Source organism: Pogona vitticeps, chromosome 4 (genome assembly GCF_051106095.1).
Source record: "Pogona vitticeps strain Pit_001003342236 chromosome 4, PviZW2.1, whole genome shotgun sequence".
Classification (NCBI taxonomy): Eukaryota; Metazoa; Chordata; class Lepidosauria; order Squamata; family Agamidae; genus Pogona; species Pogona vitticeps.
In genome coordinates, this window is record NC_135786.1 from 52,767,758 (window position 1) to 52,787,190 (window position 19,433).

The following is a 19,433-nucleotide window of genomic DNA, read 5'->3' on the forward strand; positions in this document are numbered from 1 at the left end:
CCCGGTCCGTGGTGCCAAAAAGGTTGGGGACCACTGCATTAGAGGAAAGGTCTGCCTATGCCCATCATCTGTTGTGAAGTATAAGTCAACTGCCAATCCAAGTAGTTTCTGTCCATGTGATGGCACATCAGCCTGACCTTTGCTCATGAAAGCAAAATATCCCAGAACAGCCACAGTGAGAATAATCATGGCTCTGTAATCACAGGGGGAATATTTGAAGCAAGCTACCCATTCTTGTGTCCAAATAGAGACCACGGTGTAGTAAACATGCTGAAGGACATTTGCTTTCTTTTCTTTTTTATAACACCCAAGTCCATTTCTCATTAGTCATATTAATGCTTTAAACATTATAATCATCTTGGAAATCTGTTGCTTAGAATTAATTGTATAATTGCATTTTATATGCTATTTTAACGTGTTTTAACTTATGTTAGCCGCCCCGAATAGACGTTGTCTAGAGGGTTGGGGTAAAAATTGAATAAATAAAATGAAATAAAAATAAACATATTTAAATGTAAATGTAATTCAAGCATAGTACATAATGTGTACAAGGATGAAGTGCTCTTAAGATTTGTTAAAAATAATGCCAGAGAATTGCTGGATGGAAACTGGCTTCCTTGGATAAGAGTCTGGGAAGGAACACAAGATATTGTACTTTTACTGTTGCATTACTATTACATTTATGTTGTACATAATTAAGGCAAAACATAACATGCAGGCATTAAAAATTGAAATCTCCCAGTGAGGATGGTGGTGGGGAGAAGAGTAGGCGGGTCCAAATTTAACAGCAAAAACGGTTTTCAGGTAGAGATTGCTGGATCTTTCTGTCTACTGTCCATCCTCGCCACATACACAGCATATTTCCTTGCACATTTTTCTTAATGGAGCTCCAACACCCAGGATGTCTATGGACCCTTAAAAACCACTTGGCAAGAGCTGTGAGGAGGCCTGCAGCAGGCATAGCGAAGCATCTACTGTACCACCCAAATATTTCTATTCACAGTTAAGATCAGATCTTACCACCCTTTGGAAGTGACTGGGTCAAAAGTGCCTCCTACTGCATCTTGCTTAGGTCTTAATTCTAAGAAATATCTGTAGAGCAAGCTTACAGAAAGCAATTTAGTCTTTATTTGAAATGCATGTAGTAGTGCTTGATGATAATGGAATTAAATGAGGACATATATAAATGTCATAAGGCTCTCAGGCACTCTTTTCTACTCCAGAATATGTGTTCATTCTTGAATTCATGACTCATTGTTTCCTAGACTGGTGTCTACTTAAAAAGGGGAAGTGTTTAGATGATTCCATTTCTGACTTGAGAAATTCAGAGAAACTGTGGGGCTTTTTCTACAAAGTATTCTGAAACAGCCCTTGATTCAACAGAGCTTGATTTTAAGAGGAATGATACCCAATGTACACTTCAGTTCTCACATGCATTTAAATTAGTATAGTGCAAAAGAGAGAGCAGCTGTTTAGCAACACAAAATTATACCATGCACAAAATTATACCATGTACCAACTCTGCAAGATAAATGGTCAAACTAGGTTTTACATATTGTTAAATGCACACATATGTCAAAAGAAATTTTGGTTGAAGAGAGGTAGCTGTTCATACAAGACATTGAACTAAAGGCATCTTTAGTCCATAGAGTGGCAAAAATTCTCCCTCTTCCCTCGGTTGAAGATGGCACTTCCTTAACACTAGAATGCAGCAAAGATGCAAAATGCACCATATTGGCACAGAGCTTGTGGTTAATGGCTGAGAAAGCTGTTTATCTCCTGCTCTCATACACCCTACCAATGGCAGGTCTAATGTGACTAAATTAGAACTAACTCTTCATCTATAAAACCAAACCAGAAACAGTTGTTTATCGAGTACATGTGAAAGAAATGCATAATGTCTTTATACTCCCTCTACTGGGCAGTAAAAATCATTTTATTTTAATGAGCAATCCTTCAAATGTTTCACAAGAACAGCTGTGCCGGTCAGCTGCAGTAAAAACAAGCAAATTACTCCAGCCACACCAAAGGCTAGTAGTCTAATTGCCAAGGACATTTGTGGGCTTCACATAAAAAACAACCAGTGGCTGAAATCCAGTTGCTTACTGTAGTAAGTTGCAACTAGAATAGGCCCACTGATGTTCCACTGATTCAGTGAGCCTATTTTAGTTCTGATTTGCTATGCTAAGCAACAGGATTCTGGCCAATGTACACCAATTTTCATTTAAGAACAAGATCACAGATTCCTTTGCAATCTCACATCAGTTAAGCAGCATCAGGGTATGATGCCAATCAGTCTACTGAAATAGATAGGATAGGATGGGAATTCAACGGAGTAACATAGTTCTGAAATCCAGCTTCACTTCTAGCAATCCCAATTTTAGAACTATGAGATTGCTAATTCTGCATCTCTTCTAGTTATTAACAGTATTTATAATGCATTCCTTCAAAGATATGGGAAACTGGTTGCAGAGACCAAAAATGAAGCAAAGGTGGGTGTCTTGAATATTTGGATCAGAGAGGTATAGATAGGCAGGAGGCTAAAGCAGATAACATTCAGAAATCATAGTTAGTTAAAAACAAATACGTACTGTGATTTTTGATATTTGTACAGAAGCTGGGGTTTCCCCATAGTATTCCTGATATGTAAAGTGCACACCTTTGGCCAGTTCTTCTTGCACAATAATGAAAATGGACAACAAATTGATGTTGTGATCCAGCTAATTTCCTGCCATTTTCTAGCTGCAGTAATATTCTAGATGATTTTCCTAGCTGCAATATTGTAACACAGGGGCATGCAGAAATTCTTTTAACAGGTCTTATCGTTACCATAAGTTTTTGGTGTTAATTTTGTTTGCTGTTTTTAGTGTGGCATTTGATTTTTTAAAAAATATTAGTATATGTGCTGTTTTAGCTTTTAGATATAATCTTTTAATAATGTAAGCTGCCTTGGGGTCTTTTTTAAGGAGAAAGGATATAGTACAAATGAAAGAAAGAAAGAAAGAAAGAAAGAAAGAAAGAAAGAAAGAAAGAAAGAAAGAAAGAAAGAAAGAAAGAAAGAAAGAAAGAAAGAAAGAAAGAAAGGAGGAAAGAAAGAAAGAAAGAAAGAAAGAAAGAAAGAAAGAAAGAAAGAAAGAAAGAAAGAAAGAAAGAAAGAAAGAAAGAAAGAAAGAAAGAAAGCTCATTTTTAGAAAATTCATTGTTCTGTATTTGCTTCAAGGACTATGGCACAGTGCATTTTGTAGAAAGGTAGTTTTACTTGCAGCCTTCATAACGCAGATTGTCATTCTTATTCTCCAGCTATTCTTGGCACAAGAATTACACCGTAACTACAGTATCAGGCCCAGTTAAAATCATCCTTGCATGTGGCTTTGTTTTGAACTAAAAACAACTTGCTTTTGTGAGGAGAGACCAGATGTGAACTCTGGATAAAGTGATTCTAAGCCAGACTACACTTTTTAAAAGGAGAGAAAATGTGACCCAGTGCCTTCTTTCATGAATCTTAAAAGCAGTTTGGTTGCCAGATGCCTGTTTCAAGGAATTATACTTAGCCTGTGCAAGAAGTTAATCACCCGGTAATAATCCATCCTACACGTACATTCAAAGAATCATTCAGGCAGCAGTGTTGATGGGGAGAAAGGAACGTATCCTAACCCTTTTTTTTCTGTCAGTTTTCTATTTTCCCATAGCTCAAATCTGGTAGAAGGGGTAAGTTTCGTCATAAATAGCCTTTACTCCCCACGATGACCAAAAATGTTGAGGAAAGGAAGTCAGTTTAGGGGTGGAAGACCAGTAGAGACTGAAGGCCTAAAGTTGCCTTCTCTGCTCATTTAACTAGGGGAAAGCTACACTAAATAGAGTAGCAGTTACTTCTGAATAAACATACAGAATTACACTGTAATACAGGGTGCCTAGGCTTTACTGAGAGCAATATAAGAATAACAGAAGGACTTTCCTGTCTCTGTCCTCCACTCAGCTTTGCAATACCGAGGGTGATGAAGAGTCCTACAGAGCTCAAAAACTCACCAACATATAACATTTTAGCAGTTTTCAAAGAGATAACCATTGTTCTTTAAGACAGAATGTTAACAAAGCAATATGGAATTTACTGATTTGGTGCAAACCAACGTTTTCAGTTTACAGTGGGGTCTTGACTTAAGAACGGCTTGAGTTAAGAACATTTTGACTTAAGAACCACTCTCATAGGAAAATATTGACTTGACTTACATACTTAGATTTGAGTTAAGAACTGAAAAAAACCACGTGGGAGGCAGGGAAAGTGCAAAATTTGAACTTTCATTTAACTGTTGGCCAGTGAAAAGGGTGCCTGTCTGCTTCCTCACTCCTCCCAGCATTTAGAGAGTGGATTGGGAGACAGTCTTCAGACTGCCTGGTACTGCCTGGACTGTATTTTCCCTGCCTTCCCTGAACCTTTCTTGACCTAAGAAAAAAAAAGAAACAAAATATCCCCCTCTAGTGGTCGAAGGCAGAATAGCAGCTTCCCATTAGTTTCTATGGACGGAAAAGAGCAGATACGGATCAAATGGTTTTCAATGCATTCCTGTGGGAAATGCAGATTTGACTTGAGAACTTTTTGACTTGAGAACCGCCTTCCAATACGGATTAAGTTCTCAAGTCAAGACCCCACTGTATAGCCTCTGCTCTCTCTGTAGACAAAAAGCCTACTGAAAACCCTTATACAGTACAGTAAATTTGGTCCATTGCCTTGAGCAAGGCCCAGGAGCTGCTTGTGTTGGGTTAGAACAGGAAAAGAGGGGGAAACTTGCTGTGTTTCATGAGAAACCCTGGGAAATTGAAATGCATATGGTTGCATTAGGTTAAACTCAGTTAAAACTAGTTTGGTAATCATATCAAGTGGCAGGCTTAAATTCACTACTCCTTAATCCCAGACCATCCCTTTTATTCTGGAGACAGAAACAGTCAAGAGTGTATTTAGAACAGTTCTTTACTACTGCCATTGCTCCACAATTCAACTCAAATATGGAAAACATATTCCAGAACCATGGGAAGAATTGTCATCTCATATTGAAGCTAATGTAATGTATAAGGGAACAAAAGGAACATTTCAAAAATATTTGTGTGTCGAAAATTGGCATTCTTTTTGCTTATAATATTGTGTATGTGCCATGATCACTGTTTGGTGCTATAGAAATAACAGTAATTGCTAACAGCACATGTGATTTTGATTCAAAAATTAGCTATGAATTGCTTCTATTATTTACAAATAGTCAAGTAAAACATTATTCTACAATATTATTGTAATTAACTTGAAAGTGACTGAAATGTCTTACAAAAAGGCCACAAAGTAGTTTCCACTCAATGACTTCAACTTTCATCTTTCACTTATTTAAACTATTTTTTCAAAAATGTATTTTTTCTGACATAGCAATTATTTTTAACTAAATGGCTTGAAGTTGCTGTAGTTTAAATTTATACTCAAGCATGAAGTTCAGTGGATGCTGCTTAACTCCTTACCCATTCTAACTTATCTCACACAAAAGGTTCAAGAAGAGGAAGCTATGTACATTCCTTTGCCAAGATACATAGGATGGGGTTGAAGGGAGTGGAATTATGGATACAATAAAGAACAGTAGCTTATTCTTTTCTCTCAGACTTATAGAACTCTGGTGAGAAACATGATCAGATTAGCATTGTTTACTGGCAACAATGTAGAAAACCTCATTAAAAACAGAAGCATTAGTACAGTACTTTAGGAAAAAGGAGCAGGGCTGTTGAATACAAGATATTTTGGAGATTGCTCATAGAGCTGCCAGAGGGTCTTTATCTTCCAGGTGAATACCGCTTTCTGATGCAAGTTCTGTAACAACATAACTGCTTGTACACAAAAAAGTAGAAGTGGCTCTACAAGGAATAGAAGCAAAGGTGATACCAACATACACTGGAAGAAGACTAGGACTCAGAAGGGCAGCAATGAAGGAATTGGAAAAGATAATCAAGTTTAAGGATCTGTCATTTGGACCAAAGAGCAAGATCATCCACACTCTAATCACCATGCATGGCTATGAAAGCTGGACAGTCAAGAAAGATAAAAGAAAAAAAATGGTTTGTTTGAAATATGGTGCTCAAGGAGAGATACCGTGGACTTCCATAAAGACGAACAAGCGGATCCTAGAGCAAGTCATAGGATCGCCGCAAGTCGGAGGCAACTTGACAGCATGTAATAACAACATCTTGTTTCTTAGTAGTTACAAAATTATGCCAGCAAACTTAAGGTACTCCAAGTAACAGTATTCACCAGTTTACAAATGAAGCTTCAGCCCATAAGATCCTGTTTTCTTAGGCACATGCCTCTCTAGATGTTTCACTCCACACCACTGACTTAGTCATCTAGTCCTTCTTCAGTCTCGCTCCTATTAAGAAGTGTGTGGGTGGTTTCCTCCCATTTTTTTCTTGCTGTGTTATTGGCCTGCATGTCTTCCTGCCATGTAAATCACTACTTCTTTCACATTTCATATAGTGTACCTTCTCCATATTCGGCAGACACTGTACACCCTTCTCTCAGAAAGCATGTGTCACCAACAACAATTAAGGGAAGCAATGAGGAGCCTCAATTCTCCATTGTGATTGAACTTCTTTCCCCATAATACTGCACCAGTGACCAGCCTGGCTAGAGCTGATGGAATCTAAAAACAGTGGGAGAGCCACAGATTCCCCAACTCCGTATCAGTGTGTACCATGAAGTGAGTCAAACATACCTGTTGGCTCCAGCAATGGTATCCCAAGGAAGCTGCTAAACCCCCCCCCCCAATATTCTGTTTGCTTATATTTTAACAAATGAAAAGTATAACTTATAAAAATGAAGCCCTAAAATATATAAACAAGTCTAATCCTAACCTGTGGCAATCCAAGACACATCTAATCTGAACCATGGCAACCGTTCTTCCAGCAAACATTTTTGTTAAATCATATAGGTTGATAAAGACAAGCAAAATAGATGAGAATTCAAAAGACAAAGGCCACATTTAATTGCTCAGTCTTGAAAGGTCTCCTTAGTCGTGTCCATCTCATAAAGAACACGGTTGTCTTCTTGAATCCTGTATACTAGTAAAATATTCAAATTTTCATCTGGAGTATTATTTATTTGGACATCACTCGCTTTAGTGCAAGCTGGAGAGACTTCTTTAAGATGGTGTTGTTGACGTTCAGAGCACAAGATAAGTGCTGCTGATGGGCCAATGTAATCTGAAGATGAAAAGATAATGTAATCTACCTAGTGTTTGCCAGTGCAAATACATAACCTTTCACTACAGTTACTCAAACTGATGCAGCCACTATTCCTCACTCCATTCCTCTAGAAAATGTACAGCAAAAATGAGCAACGTCTGACTACAACTTCCATCAGCAGTAGCTAGCACAACCAATGGTAGGGATGAATCACGTTGCAGCCTGGAAACATTTAAATGGCCAGAAGTTGTCAATCCCTGGCTTACAGTAGGCACACAAGCTTCAAAATATTTATTTAGACTTGTATTTGTAGAACTAGATTACACTTTTCTCTCTAGCTGACATTATTCGATCACTTTTAGCTATATTGTTTCTAAGATTAGGTCATTAGAACTGCTAAAATGTTATGGCAAGTATGCTAACAGACAATCTTTTCCTCACCTTTACAAATTCATACTAATTAACTATGCACAAAAACACAGGCACTGCTGCAAGGTTCATCACCCACAATCTTGTTACTTATGCCTGCCAGTGTAACATAACTGCCATAAAATTGGGACGGTAGGCTTTCTGTTCATTAGCCCCTATATGGGGTGCCTCTCAAAACTGCCCTAGTGCTTTGCTGTTCTCATGGAGCTTAGAGGTCTCCACCCACGTCCATGCTTTATGGGCCCATCAGCAAAGAGAGCCTTGGCAAGGAATAGGTGAGGATCCTGAAACTCCCTTGAGGACTTGGGATTTTTTGACCAAAACCACTAAAATTCTATCAGGGAGGGATTCCTGCTGAATTCTGGTAATAAAAAAAATCCCTTGCCTGTTAGTATACAGCAAATTGGAAAGTAGGAAGTCTGGATGCCCACTCTATCATACACCTACCACCACAACCATATAAGCAAAATATGATCAGAAATTTCACAGTGAGAGCCATATGATAAATTGTTTTTTTAACTGAAAAGGCAAAAGTATCTTCCAATCGCCAGCAAGCCCACCTCCAAGACTGCTGTTTTCCCACTTCCACTACTAATAGTCTGAATGCATTTACACACATGTATGGCTGCTGCCCTCACCTCCTATGCAGCCCTTAAGATTAATGATTTGTGCTCTCCTAAAGCCAATGAAGGAAGCATCACTGTATTTACTAAAAGCAGAACAATTTGACTAAGGCGATAAAATGCACCAACAAAAGTATGCAACAAAGTAAACTGCTATTTTCTGTATCTTCAGAGCTCCCAACTGTAATAACTTACATTATTTTGGTATTTGGTCAGCACAGTCAGAACCAGTTTTGCATACTGCATTGATTTGGCAAATTCTTGAGACATCTGGCAAAGATTTATGACCAAAACATTGAAGAACTCAGTGGACAACTCTACCTGGGGTGGAAAAAAAAGAAGAAGGTGTGGAGTTTTGTATTACTGAACCAGAACTGCCCCATATGGTAATAAGTCAAATGAGCACCATGTCAGCAAAACGTTGCCCAGCCAGAGATGCTATTAGACAATAAAGAACTTTATATGCCTTAACTATTTTGCACTCGAAATTGAGATTCTAGTCAAGACATGTTTCACAAGGCACATAACTACGCTGTCCAGAAAAGCCATGAAACTGCCGTCACTAGAGCACTGGCAACACACCAGTTTGGGATTACAAGCATTGCTCCCCACAACCATCCAACAGACACTGAGGAAGACCTTTCCAAATATCAGTGAAGACTTAACTGTGTGCAGGTACCTGTCTTTCCAGCAAAGAATGCACAATTGTGAGGAGATCTTCAGACCATGGCACTTCTATAATATGGCTGCAAAGGAAATCAGGAGATGGAGTAGAAGAACAGAAGATCAACATTACAGATCAACTTTGCTTCAATTACTGAAATTACTCCTTGGACAATGAAGACATTAACAGCTATAAATGGTTAATAACACCAACCATGCCCACGTGTAGCAATAAGCCAAAATCCTGGGTTAATAAACTAGAATATGCACAGTTTATGGGGCTAATTTAATCTCAATGTGTTTACGACTGAAAGCCAAATATTCCTTGCTGCAGCATCGATATTCAGTTTCTTGTTGCATGAAAAGAAGTTTACCTGAATATGAGCTGCATGTACTCAGGTTCCAAACACTCCTCAATTAGTTTGCACACCAATTTTATCTGCTCACGGCCTGCAAAAGGAAAGATAGAAGACTTTAGGTGTGCACATTACATAGTTCAAGGACTTTGCTGCTGGAAAGGCAGTGATTTAGATAGGTTGGAGAACTTCTTACTTAATCATTTCTTTAACTAAACCTCAGTCTGAGGATACACAATTACTAGCCCTTTGTTACCGCTAATTTGTTTCTTTAAAAGATTGTTATAGTGCCAGCCAGTCTAATGGTGCCTGCTAAGTGTGTGTGTGTGTTTCTGATGATTTGGAAGATATTTTGATGATTTGGAGGAATATGTTTTATTCAAACGATCAGAGGCATTCTGTATAATGTTACACATTGTTGAGTATTAGTTGTGGCAAAACGTTTTAGGGTTGAAACAATGAAGTCAAATACAACAAAACTATGCTAGGCCTCAAACAACAGCTTTGTCACAAACACATTGTATGGTCTGGGACAAGTATTTATGAGAATGACAGGGAAAAGTATCAGAGACTGCCATAATCTTGTTTAGCTCAGAGCTAGAAACAAAGTTGGGAGGCATGGATTTGTTTATAAAACATATGAAGGCATACAAAATATTGCAGCACATCCTTATCTCTATTGATCTGCCTATTCTAGGCCAGCTGAACCCCTATATTCAGCACACAACAAATGAACTGTGGTAGAAGAACATTGATGCTGGCAATGAGAATGCAAGGTAATGTGTAAGTAATCCAGTAGTTTCTGCCGAAGGAGGGATGGCTAGTGTGAAACTTAGCCTTGGAAAAGAAAGGATAAGAAGATACGTAGGTGAAGGACTCATAACATATCTCATTTTGTTTTGAGAAAATGCTGATAATAAAACATGTTGATGCAACCCAAGAAGCCAAAGTCCTAGACAAGCAAAGGGAGGTCGACTTTTAGGAAATCCAGCTGCTTTACAGGTTGCTGGCAGGAGCAGCGGGGTATCGTTACATCACCCGCCAGGAGGAGGATGCTGGGGATGCTGGTGGAGAAGCAAGAAAGTCTTTTCCTCACTACTAAAGCCAGGCCAGGAGAGATGTGGCTGTGGTCCCAAAGATGCTGCAATTGTCAGCAACCCTTGAAGCAGCTGCATCGCTGTAGCCTTTTTGTCTTCCTGTGATTTTGCTTGCAGGAAAAAAAAGGAAGAGCTGCTGGTGGCGGTGGCAATCATGCCCTGGGAAGAAGAGGGAACAGTCACTGTCCCCTGCTGCTCCCTCTTCTTTGAATGGGCAACCCACATTGCCTGGATCATAATATCATTGCTAGAGCTCTCCATCTCTGCATAAATGCTGCTCTTGGTGTGAGATCATATATGCTGGCCAGCCTGTAAGGCTTATCCTGTGTCCTAAGACATCCTGCCTACCTTGAAGGCAAAGAACTTTCTGCCCCTCACTGTGGCAGTGTCAGCCCAGGCTGTTCTCTACAGGGGGAAGGAAAGTAAAGGGCCTGGCGAAGGCTGGTTTGGTACACTCACAAGAGACATATACAGGGCTACAGTACTTTATATCCATCTGTTCTGGCAATGGTGCAAGGCCAGCAGGTAGCAGTGCAAGAAAAAAAGGGGGCAAAGAGAAAGACAAAATCTAGCATATTAATTCTGATCTAGCCACTCAAAGGAAATACAAGAGGAACACACACACTCATCCATAGATGCACATAAAATTCAAATAAATAAACGAGTTATCAAACTACATAATTATCAAGGAACTTTGTAACTAGATTAGACAGAAGGAGCCAGAAGGGGCTAGAAATATATAAGTTGCTTCCTTCATTAGTTTATGCCTTTTCAAGCATACCATTTAATATTTATTTATTTAAATCAGACATTTCTTTTCAAATTATTATTCCTGTGCATTATCTTCAGTTTCAATTATCATTGATGTATTTATTGTGAATTTACAATTCTATTCTATTCATACTATATATTTTTGATGTTTCTGTGTTGAATATTTTCTGTTAATTATCTGTTCAGTTCTAATCCTCTGTTGGTAATCCTTACCATTAGTTCTTCTCCTGACACAACAGGTTGAAGAAATGCTAATTCTGACCCATGGTCATCATCTATTTTTATTTATTTATTTATTTATTTATTTATTTATTTATTTATTTATTTATTTATTTATTTATTTATTTATTTATTTATTTATTTATATTATTATTATTATTATTATTATTATTATTATTATTATTATTATTATTATTATTATTATTATTATTATTATTATTATTAAAATCCCATTGCATTCCTCCTGTTCAGGACACTAGCCAGGCAGTTCTCCCCTGCCTGAGTATAGTATAATCATTAGCAAGTTTCATATGCAACTCCCTTTCCTTTTTCTCCAAATTTCCCATTTCTGTTTTCCAACTGGCTTCCTTTTTAAAGGCTTTTCTTACAATTTACAAAGCATATTCACCCTCCATCAGAATGGTTTGTGTTGTTTGAGTTTTGTTGCTGCTGTGCCCTTTCTGGTTTTCTGAGGATTCTGTACTTCTTGATACCTCGGAGCTCATCAAAGTGTGCTGACACATCCCCATTTCCTCCCTCTGTGGCCCCATTTGGCTGCAGCCCTGTCAACAGTCAATCACCTGAGTATGTTGTTAGTAACAATTGAAAACAAGTTAAGCTTGACCCAACATACTATTGCTTGTTATCATTGGGAGACCTGATAAGCTCACCTTTCTCTGGAGCCTGCACAATTGAAGAAATCAAGGTGCAACAGATTGGACGAGAATACTTGGAAGAGAACATCATCAGGGCAGTTGTGAGAGGCCAGGAGGCTGGCTCAGTCAGCGAGAGAACCTTACAGTCAGCAAGAGAAACAGCATGAGAAAGACAGGACAGCCTCATACATTGTCAACAAACAAATTTTCATACCAAGACAGGACCAAGGACATAAATATACAACCTCAGGAATACCAAGGCAGTTGTAGTTTGCTCTAAATTAAGATTATGAGAAAGGCTGAAAGGAAAATCAGAGGTCTGCCAGATACTTTGCATTGATACTGGAAGCAATATTAAAATGGAATTACCAGACGGTGCCCCAAATCCTATTATGTAAATATGTGTGTGCAAATTGAGTTTGCGCTTGTGGGAGTTGCACGAGCACCGGGGGCACACGTTTTATCTCTCAAGTACGTCCGCTGCCACACTCCACTATTGCAGAGTGCAATTCCTTGTTGCCAGGTGTAACATTTGCACTAGCATAACATAATGTTACACTGGTATGAAAAGAATGCTGGCCAATGATAGGTATGCCATCATCTTTAGCTCACACTCAGTAACACTAATAATGAAAGGAATTTGAAATATTCAAAGCACTGGGCCTGGAATAATTAAATCAACAGCTCTTAAAGTATTCTGGAGTACCAGCATATCAGGGTGGTTTATGGACTGACACAAATTAAACAATCCATATGTAATTATATTAATGTTTTGTGCTATTGCAGTTTATTGCCAAATCAATAAATGTATTTACTTACTTGTTAGGTAACTGCTCTTCCTCTAACATAGACTTTGGCAGAGTAAAGATTTAGTTACACATTTAACGGGCTTTACCATCATCTGAGAAAACTATCATGCTAAGGATTGTTCCCATCCATCATTGGCTACTGGGCCTTGTTTGTATGTTTTTAATCCTGACCTTTGATGTGTTTAAAACCATTTCCATAAAGTTTCATCATTTGCTCCTGACTCCCAGCATTTCTTTTCTACACAATTTCTTTCCTGGATCATATATCTTTTCCCCCCATCCCAACTTAATTTATCTTAAGCTCTTGTAGTAATTGGTAACTTTATTTATCTAGATAAGAACACCAATGTTTAGATTAAAGCTAATATGAATATTTATAACAAGTCTTCAGAGAGTGGGGACATGCAATGGGAATGCAATGACCTTTAATATCAAACTAGGCATTATACAGGAGACAGAGAAGTAGCTATAAAAACTGCAATCAGGAATCAAGGAAGAACAATCACAAATGATTTCTTTGCCTCAGATGTTTTCTCATTCAAAATCCTCCTCAGATGTTTTTCATTCTCCAGTGGAGAAAATATTTTCTCCCCTAACACAGAAGTGAGGACAATTTTGAGTACAGCTGTATTTGGAGAAAAAAGATCAACAGCCTCTTCTTCCTACCACCTTATCCCTTCATTAACAAGCCTAGCCTTCCACAGTTGCTCTTCTTTTTTCTCTTCCTTTTTTTCAGCTGAGAGACTATAAAAGATGCCTTTTCCATATAACATCTAGTTTGGCACTCAGTCAAAATATCCAAGTAATTTCTTACTGGTGTATCTTAGCACGGTATAAGCAAAATTGACAGCCCTTACTAAACCAGGTCAAACCCATGAACAAGGACTTCTTTTTAGTAAAGGCAGAGTTTGCAAGTAACATATTACAGGTAACTTTTACCTATACTGTGCTATCATTTGAGAAAACAAAGAAAAAACGTAATGACTGGTAACATTTGTAAAAAGATTATTATAATCTTTTAATAATAATAATAATAAGAATAAGAATAAGAATAAGAATAAGAAGAAGAAGAAGAAGAAGAAGAAGAAGAAGAAGAAGAAGGACAACGACAACGACAACGACAACAACAACAACAACAACAACCACCTCCAGAAAGTTGTTTCTGAGAGGGGCATTGTTCTGGGGAACTTTTGATCATTTTAGCATTTTTTTTAAAAAATGTGCTTAAAAATAACATGCAAATGAAAAGTAATATAACAATACAGTGGTGCCCCGCATGATGACGATAATCCATTCCATAGAAATCACTGTTTAGCGAAAACATCTTGCAAAAACAGTTCCCCCACTGGAATGCATTGAAACCCGTTTAATGTGTTCCAATGGGGAAAATTGTTGTCATTTTGCAAAGATTGCATTTCCCATAGGGAAGCCATTTTGCAAAGTGCCGATCAGCTGTTAAAATGGCTGCCCTGCGAAGCATCGGTCCAGAAAACACCCGTTTTGCGAAGCGCCGATCAGTGGCAAAATCGAAGTCTTGCGAAAATCGGTTTGTGAAGCAGGGACCCAAACATCGTCCAGCGAAAATCACCCATTGGAATCACTGTTTTGCGAATTGCTAGTGATCACAAAAGCTCATCGTCATGCGGATTCGTCGTTTTGCAAGGTCGTCATCTAGCAAGGTACCACTGTAATATTTTTCTTCTTATGTAGAATGTACTGATCTGCATTTTTAAAACCAATCTTCCATGTTCTGTAGAAAGGGTAGTGGGCCTAGAAACACATCTCTCAAAAAGCTAGAAAAAAACCTCTGCCATCCATAAGACAGCATTACATGAATCAGTGAAGCACTAAACTTTCTGATAGAGGAGAAAAAATTGTCCTCGTCTAGTTCAGATTCATCATACATACCCGAGGTAGAAAAAGCTTTGCAGCAAATATTGCTGCATTACTGTACCCAAGATCAGGTGAAAGTGCCATCAACCATGTGCAGAAGTGCAGAAGTTCATTGTCTGGGCACTCTGAGAGCTGCAGTAATGAGCACAAGCCCTCTAACTGTAGGAAAAGAAAGAGGACACAAACATTAACAAGAAGAATCTGTTTTGCAAATATCCCTAATACCTAGGCCAGCAACAAATAAGATACCACTGAAACCAACTAACAAAACCTGGATCCCAAGATCTGTGAATACACTCCTACTTTCCTTCAACAGAATATGCTTACAGTTTTTCCCCAAGCAGCACAGTGTTAGTCTTTTGCAGCAAAAACAACAAATAGTCCTAGCAAAGCTAAAGCTACCCTTATTTGACAAAAGCTTTCATGAAATGCAGTCTACTTCAACAGATGCACAGAAACATACTGGCCACAATTCTGTTACATAGTTACACCAGCTGAAGGGAAACGGTGTAACTCACAGTAGCAAATGATCACTTGTATTCTTGATTGCACGAAAAGTCACTCAGTTGGTGTGCAATGAAGAATCAAAGCAGTGACTTGTTAACTAGAGCCAGCTACGAGTTATACTATTTCCTGTTGACTGGTGTAATGACACAACAGGATTTTGGCCAATATAATAAATTTGTTAGTCCTTAAGCTTCAGAGTGATATAGTTATTTTGTAGGAGAATGAATAAAATGACACGCTGAATCCGTCCACAATTGCACAGTGATAGGATGATGCTATGAGCATAATACCACTGAGGAGTATGGATGACTTTAATATATTGTGAAATTCCTTCATTTTAAAACTAACTGTAGGAAACCACAATACACAGGATTTACGATGTTGAGCTGTTCATCGCCTATAAATATATATATTTAAACATTCTTTTCATCCTGCTAACCTGTCTTGGAGTACAATCATTGAGGATCTGCAGCTCAGGAGGGGCAATCCCATCAGAATGCTAAAAGTAAAAAGAGAAACACAGAACTTTAAAACTATAAGAACAGAGGATGTGATCACAAAACAATGACAACTGAGGGTTCTGTGGGAGTACTACGTTACTGTTAATGCTGCAAACTATTTGGCAGAGGGGGGAGTCTTGTAGGATGGGAAACAAACATGCCTACCTGTAAAAATCATCTCAACTCCATGGACATTTCTTCTGTAGGTGTGTGAACAAAGCTACAAGGCATCTGTCACAAGTAGAAATGCAATAACGAATACTTACGTCTAACTGCATCTCCAACTGTTCTTTAAGTTTTGGTACGTGTGCCTAAAATACAGAGATAAACATAAGTTGAATCACTTTGAAACCTAAGACCTATATTCTTTAAACTGCTCTAAAATAAACAATCTAAAGTAAAATAGTTAATAAAGTAGAAGTCAAATATCAAGCCTTTTAGACAGATGCTGTTATGAACTCTCATGTTTCCAGAACAAGAAGCAGGAAGAGAGAGAGAGCAATCATAAAAACTTGCGATTCCCATATTACATCTGTATGATTACATCAGATGCCTTAGAGCACACGAATTTTGTCTTAAATTCAGACTGGCCATCATAATGTGCAGGTAAGAAAGGCATGACAGCTGAGCAACTGTCAAGGCTTGTGAGGCACTCAGTCACATGAAGAGTCTAAGATAGTTTGGGTTGCTCTTTTTCTTCTTCCTGTTATGTTCTTCCTTTCTCATGGGAAGCTCCTTCCAACAACTTGCCTTAGCCAAAAATAAAAAATAAAAAAAAATTAATTGTGGGGAAGGGATGGCTATTTATGTGACTGAAGTAAAGCTTTACCTTTTTTTCAGAAGACAACAACCCCTTGTGATTTAATTGCCTGAACATTTAAGCATGTGAGGAGCCCCAAATAATATGGCATAGAGAAATGAGTTAATACAAGCATGCAGATTTGCTGTCACATTTGCTTACATTATGTCTGTTTTCATTTTGCAGTCTTTAGTTTGGGCTTCCTAATTGCGTTTATGATGGAAAAGAAACTTATCAAACCACTTGTAAATAATTATTGAAGAGTTAAAAATAAACAGATATGTCAACCAATAATGTTACTTATTCATCAAACGCCGAAAATATAAACAGTTGATGTCTTTTTCACTTTTTTCCCTACTCTAACTGTGCCACCTTCTCTTTCTCTCACACAGACGTTTTGCCAACAAATAAAACAGAACCAACTTTATCTGACATCCCAACATTAACTCTAGTTACCTTGCTTTTTTATTGTAAATCTGAGAGTGGGAAAAATAAATGCTATAGAAATAAACAATCCTTTCACCACAGGTAACTCCTTATAAAAGTTATGAATTCCTCTGGGCATGACACAGCTGTAGGCTAGGTTATCAGAATGCCTGTCATCTTCCCAGATTTCAACATTTTTGAATACTTGGACAGAAAGATCTGTTGCTCACTTGCCTAAAATCATTAACTATTTTTCAAACCTTGTTACCTACTTTGTAAGTTAAACTAAGTCAAAAAGATGCCTTGACTCCACAATCTATACTTCTTACCACTTCCACCAAAGCCTAAAGAGCCCATTCTGCAGATGCAGAACATGCTCCAGCACTTCGCTGGATTAGTTTATGGCCAAGAAGCTACTATTACTTAGTGAGCAGTAACAAAGGAGAAAGAAAGAGCTCTTCCATTACATCTACATGGTTAATTTCAAAGCTGTAAGATGATCCAAGATTTTTTTTTCATACCTTGATATGATCAGGAACTTCCGCTGCAATATCTTTTTCAGGACTCAGATTGGTACCTCTCTTTTCTGTTACAGTTTCCTCCAGGGACGTCTGATAGACATTGTTGCTTAGGCTCTCAACATATTCATTCCCAGAAACCTCCATCATGAGCTCATTTCCTGTGGCAGCCCAGTTAAATCCCTCTAGCGCAGCATGTCCCTCAAGATGTTGCACATCCAATTCTGCATCTATTCGGGACCTCTTTCTCGCTCTCTCTCCTTCTTCAGGACCCAGATGTTCCTGAGTAACCTTCTTGCTTTTTCTAACCTGAGATCCAGAGACAGGAGTATCTCCAGATGGCACTAAGCAGGGATCTGATGGTTTAATATACCAACTTAGTTTTCTTTCTGAATTAGCATTGCTGCAACGAGGGGCCATAACCTTCTGGCACAGATCTTTCAGCTCCTGCTGACATGCATCTGATAGTAGGACTGGTGTCACGGAGGTTTTCTCTTGCAGCCCCACTTCTAGGAAATCTCTCAGTCTTTGCACCCAAGGATCTGGGCAGGGATCCTGTCTAGAGACCTGAACCAGACGGCTGAGGCAGCCTTTTGGCACAACAGATTGTAGTGTGAGCAGCAGGGAAAAGAGGTTTCTTTGGCACAACACTGGAAGCAGAAGTAGTAATGGTTTTCTGAAATGGCAAAATGGAAGAGAAGCAGGCATAATCTTACTAGAGCCCCACCAAGGTGATGTCAACATCCCAACAAACACAGGTGATGAAACTCATTGTACAATCACAGCTCAGGAACTGCACACCACGGGAGACACAGGAATACTTCCCAAACCTAATACTTGCATTGAGCAGCCCCTCTCCAAAATGTGGTAACTTTCTGCCACCATTGGATATTGTTCCACCATATATCATTTGCTTGGAAATGTCATTTTTTGGACTACAGTCCCAGAACTCTCCAGTCAACACTGCCACTGGCCAACTTAGTTGAGAGAGTTTGTGTGGGAGTTCAAAAAACAAAACAAAACAGAAGTTCTGCTTATCTGGACATCTTGGAAACTGAATATAGGGTCTTCTGTGTGGCAGTATTTACCACAGTAGATAGACTTTACTCTAGTACTGAGCTATGACATATAACACAAGAAAAGGCAAATAAGAACCTGATTTGGCAATGTTGTTTCCACCTCCAGTTCTGCATCTCCTGTAATATGTGATTTTATATTCAAAGGCCATCTGTAGGGCTGTTCTATATGAAGGGCGAAGAGGGATACAGGTTCTAATAAACCTAGCTATAATTTTGTCTGAAAGGCCACACCACAGAATTTATAATTGTTTGTGGTTCAGATTGTCACTGAGTCTCAAATTCAGCTTTGAAGTTAGGCTACTGAGAATAATTAATCCGAGAATGAAAATTCAGTATTATTTATTGATTTCTATACCGTTTCATTAGTGCAAGCATTAAACTGAGCAGTTTACAATTTTAAAATAACCCCGAAATGCCAATAATAAAAGTTATTATTTTAACATATTATTGACTATTAACACTGAAAAAAGAATACTTGTTGTCTTATATCTGCTGACAGATTTCTATCTCGCCAGGAGTTTCCCTTCTCCTCCTCCACAGTACCTGCACTTTGAGGAGATTTTGGTTATGTATCAGCAGCAGCAGGGGGAGGAGAAATTGGATCCACTAATGAAGACACAATTGGATACGACCATATTTTGACTACAAAAGCCAAATTTACATTCAGTTCCACCACTTTCCATAACCGAAATTGCCTACTTAGTCTAACCTCTGTAGGAAAAGACTACATACAGTGTTTTCCTGAAAACAGGGTCTTATATTAACGTTTGCACCAAAAATCGCATTAAGGCTTATTTTTTCAGGGGATTTTTTTTTCATGTACAGCGATCTACATTTATTCATATACAGTTATGTCATCTTTTTTTGGTTGCTGCACTATGG

General features: G+C 38.3%; 1 protein-coding gene across 3 annotated transcripts in view; it reads right to left on the bottom strand.

Annotated features, from left to right (window-relative positions):
* FANCE (FA complementation group E) overlaps positions 1–19,433 on the bottom strand; it is a 44,324-nt gene that overhangs the window by 21,691 nt on the left and 3,200 nt on the right. For 2 of the 3 annotated variants that reach the window (XM_078392701.1, XM_072997383.2), the window contains exons 3-11: positions 17,476–18,148; positions 15,996–16,040; positions 15,669–15,728; positions 14,738–14,881; positions 12,036–12,159; positions 9,296–9,371; positions 8,938–9,004; positions 8,454–8,579; positions 6,984–7,224 (exon numbers count right to left, since the gene is read on the bottom strand). In XM_078392701.1, the coding sequence (XP_078248827.1) occupies positions 7,120–7,224; positions 8,454–8,579; positions 8,938–9,004; positions 9,296–9,371; positions 12,036–12,159; positions 14,738–14,881; positions 15,669–15,728; positions 15,996–16,040; positions 17,476–18,148 (1,420 nt within the window). In that variant the 3' untranslated portion in view covers positions 6,984–7,119. Of the gene's footprint in view, positions 1–6,983; positions 7,225–8,453; positions 8,580–8,937; positions 9,005–9,295; positions 9,372–12,035; positions 12,160–14,737; positions 14,882–15,668; positions 15,729–15,995; positions 16,041–17,475; positions 18,149–19,433 lie in introns of those variants that run through there. The other variant, XM_072997382.2, reaches the window with a different exon arrangement.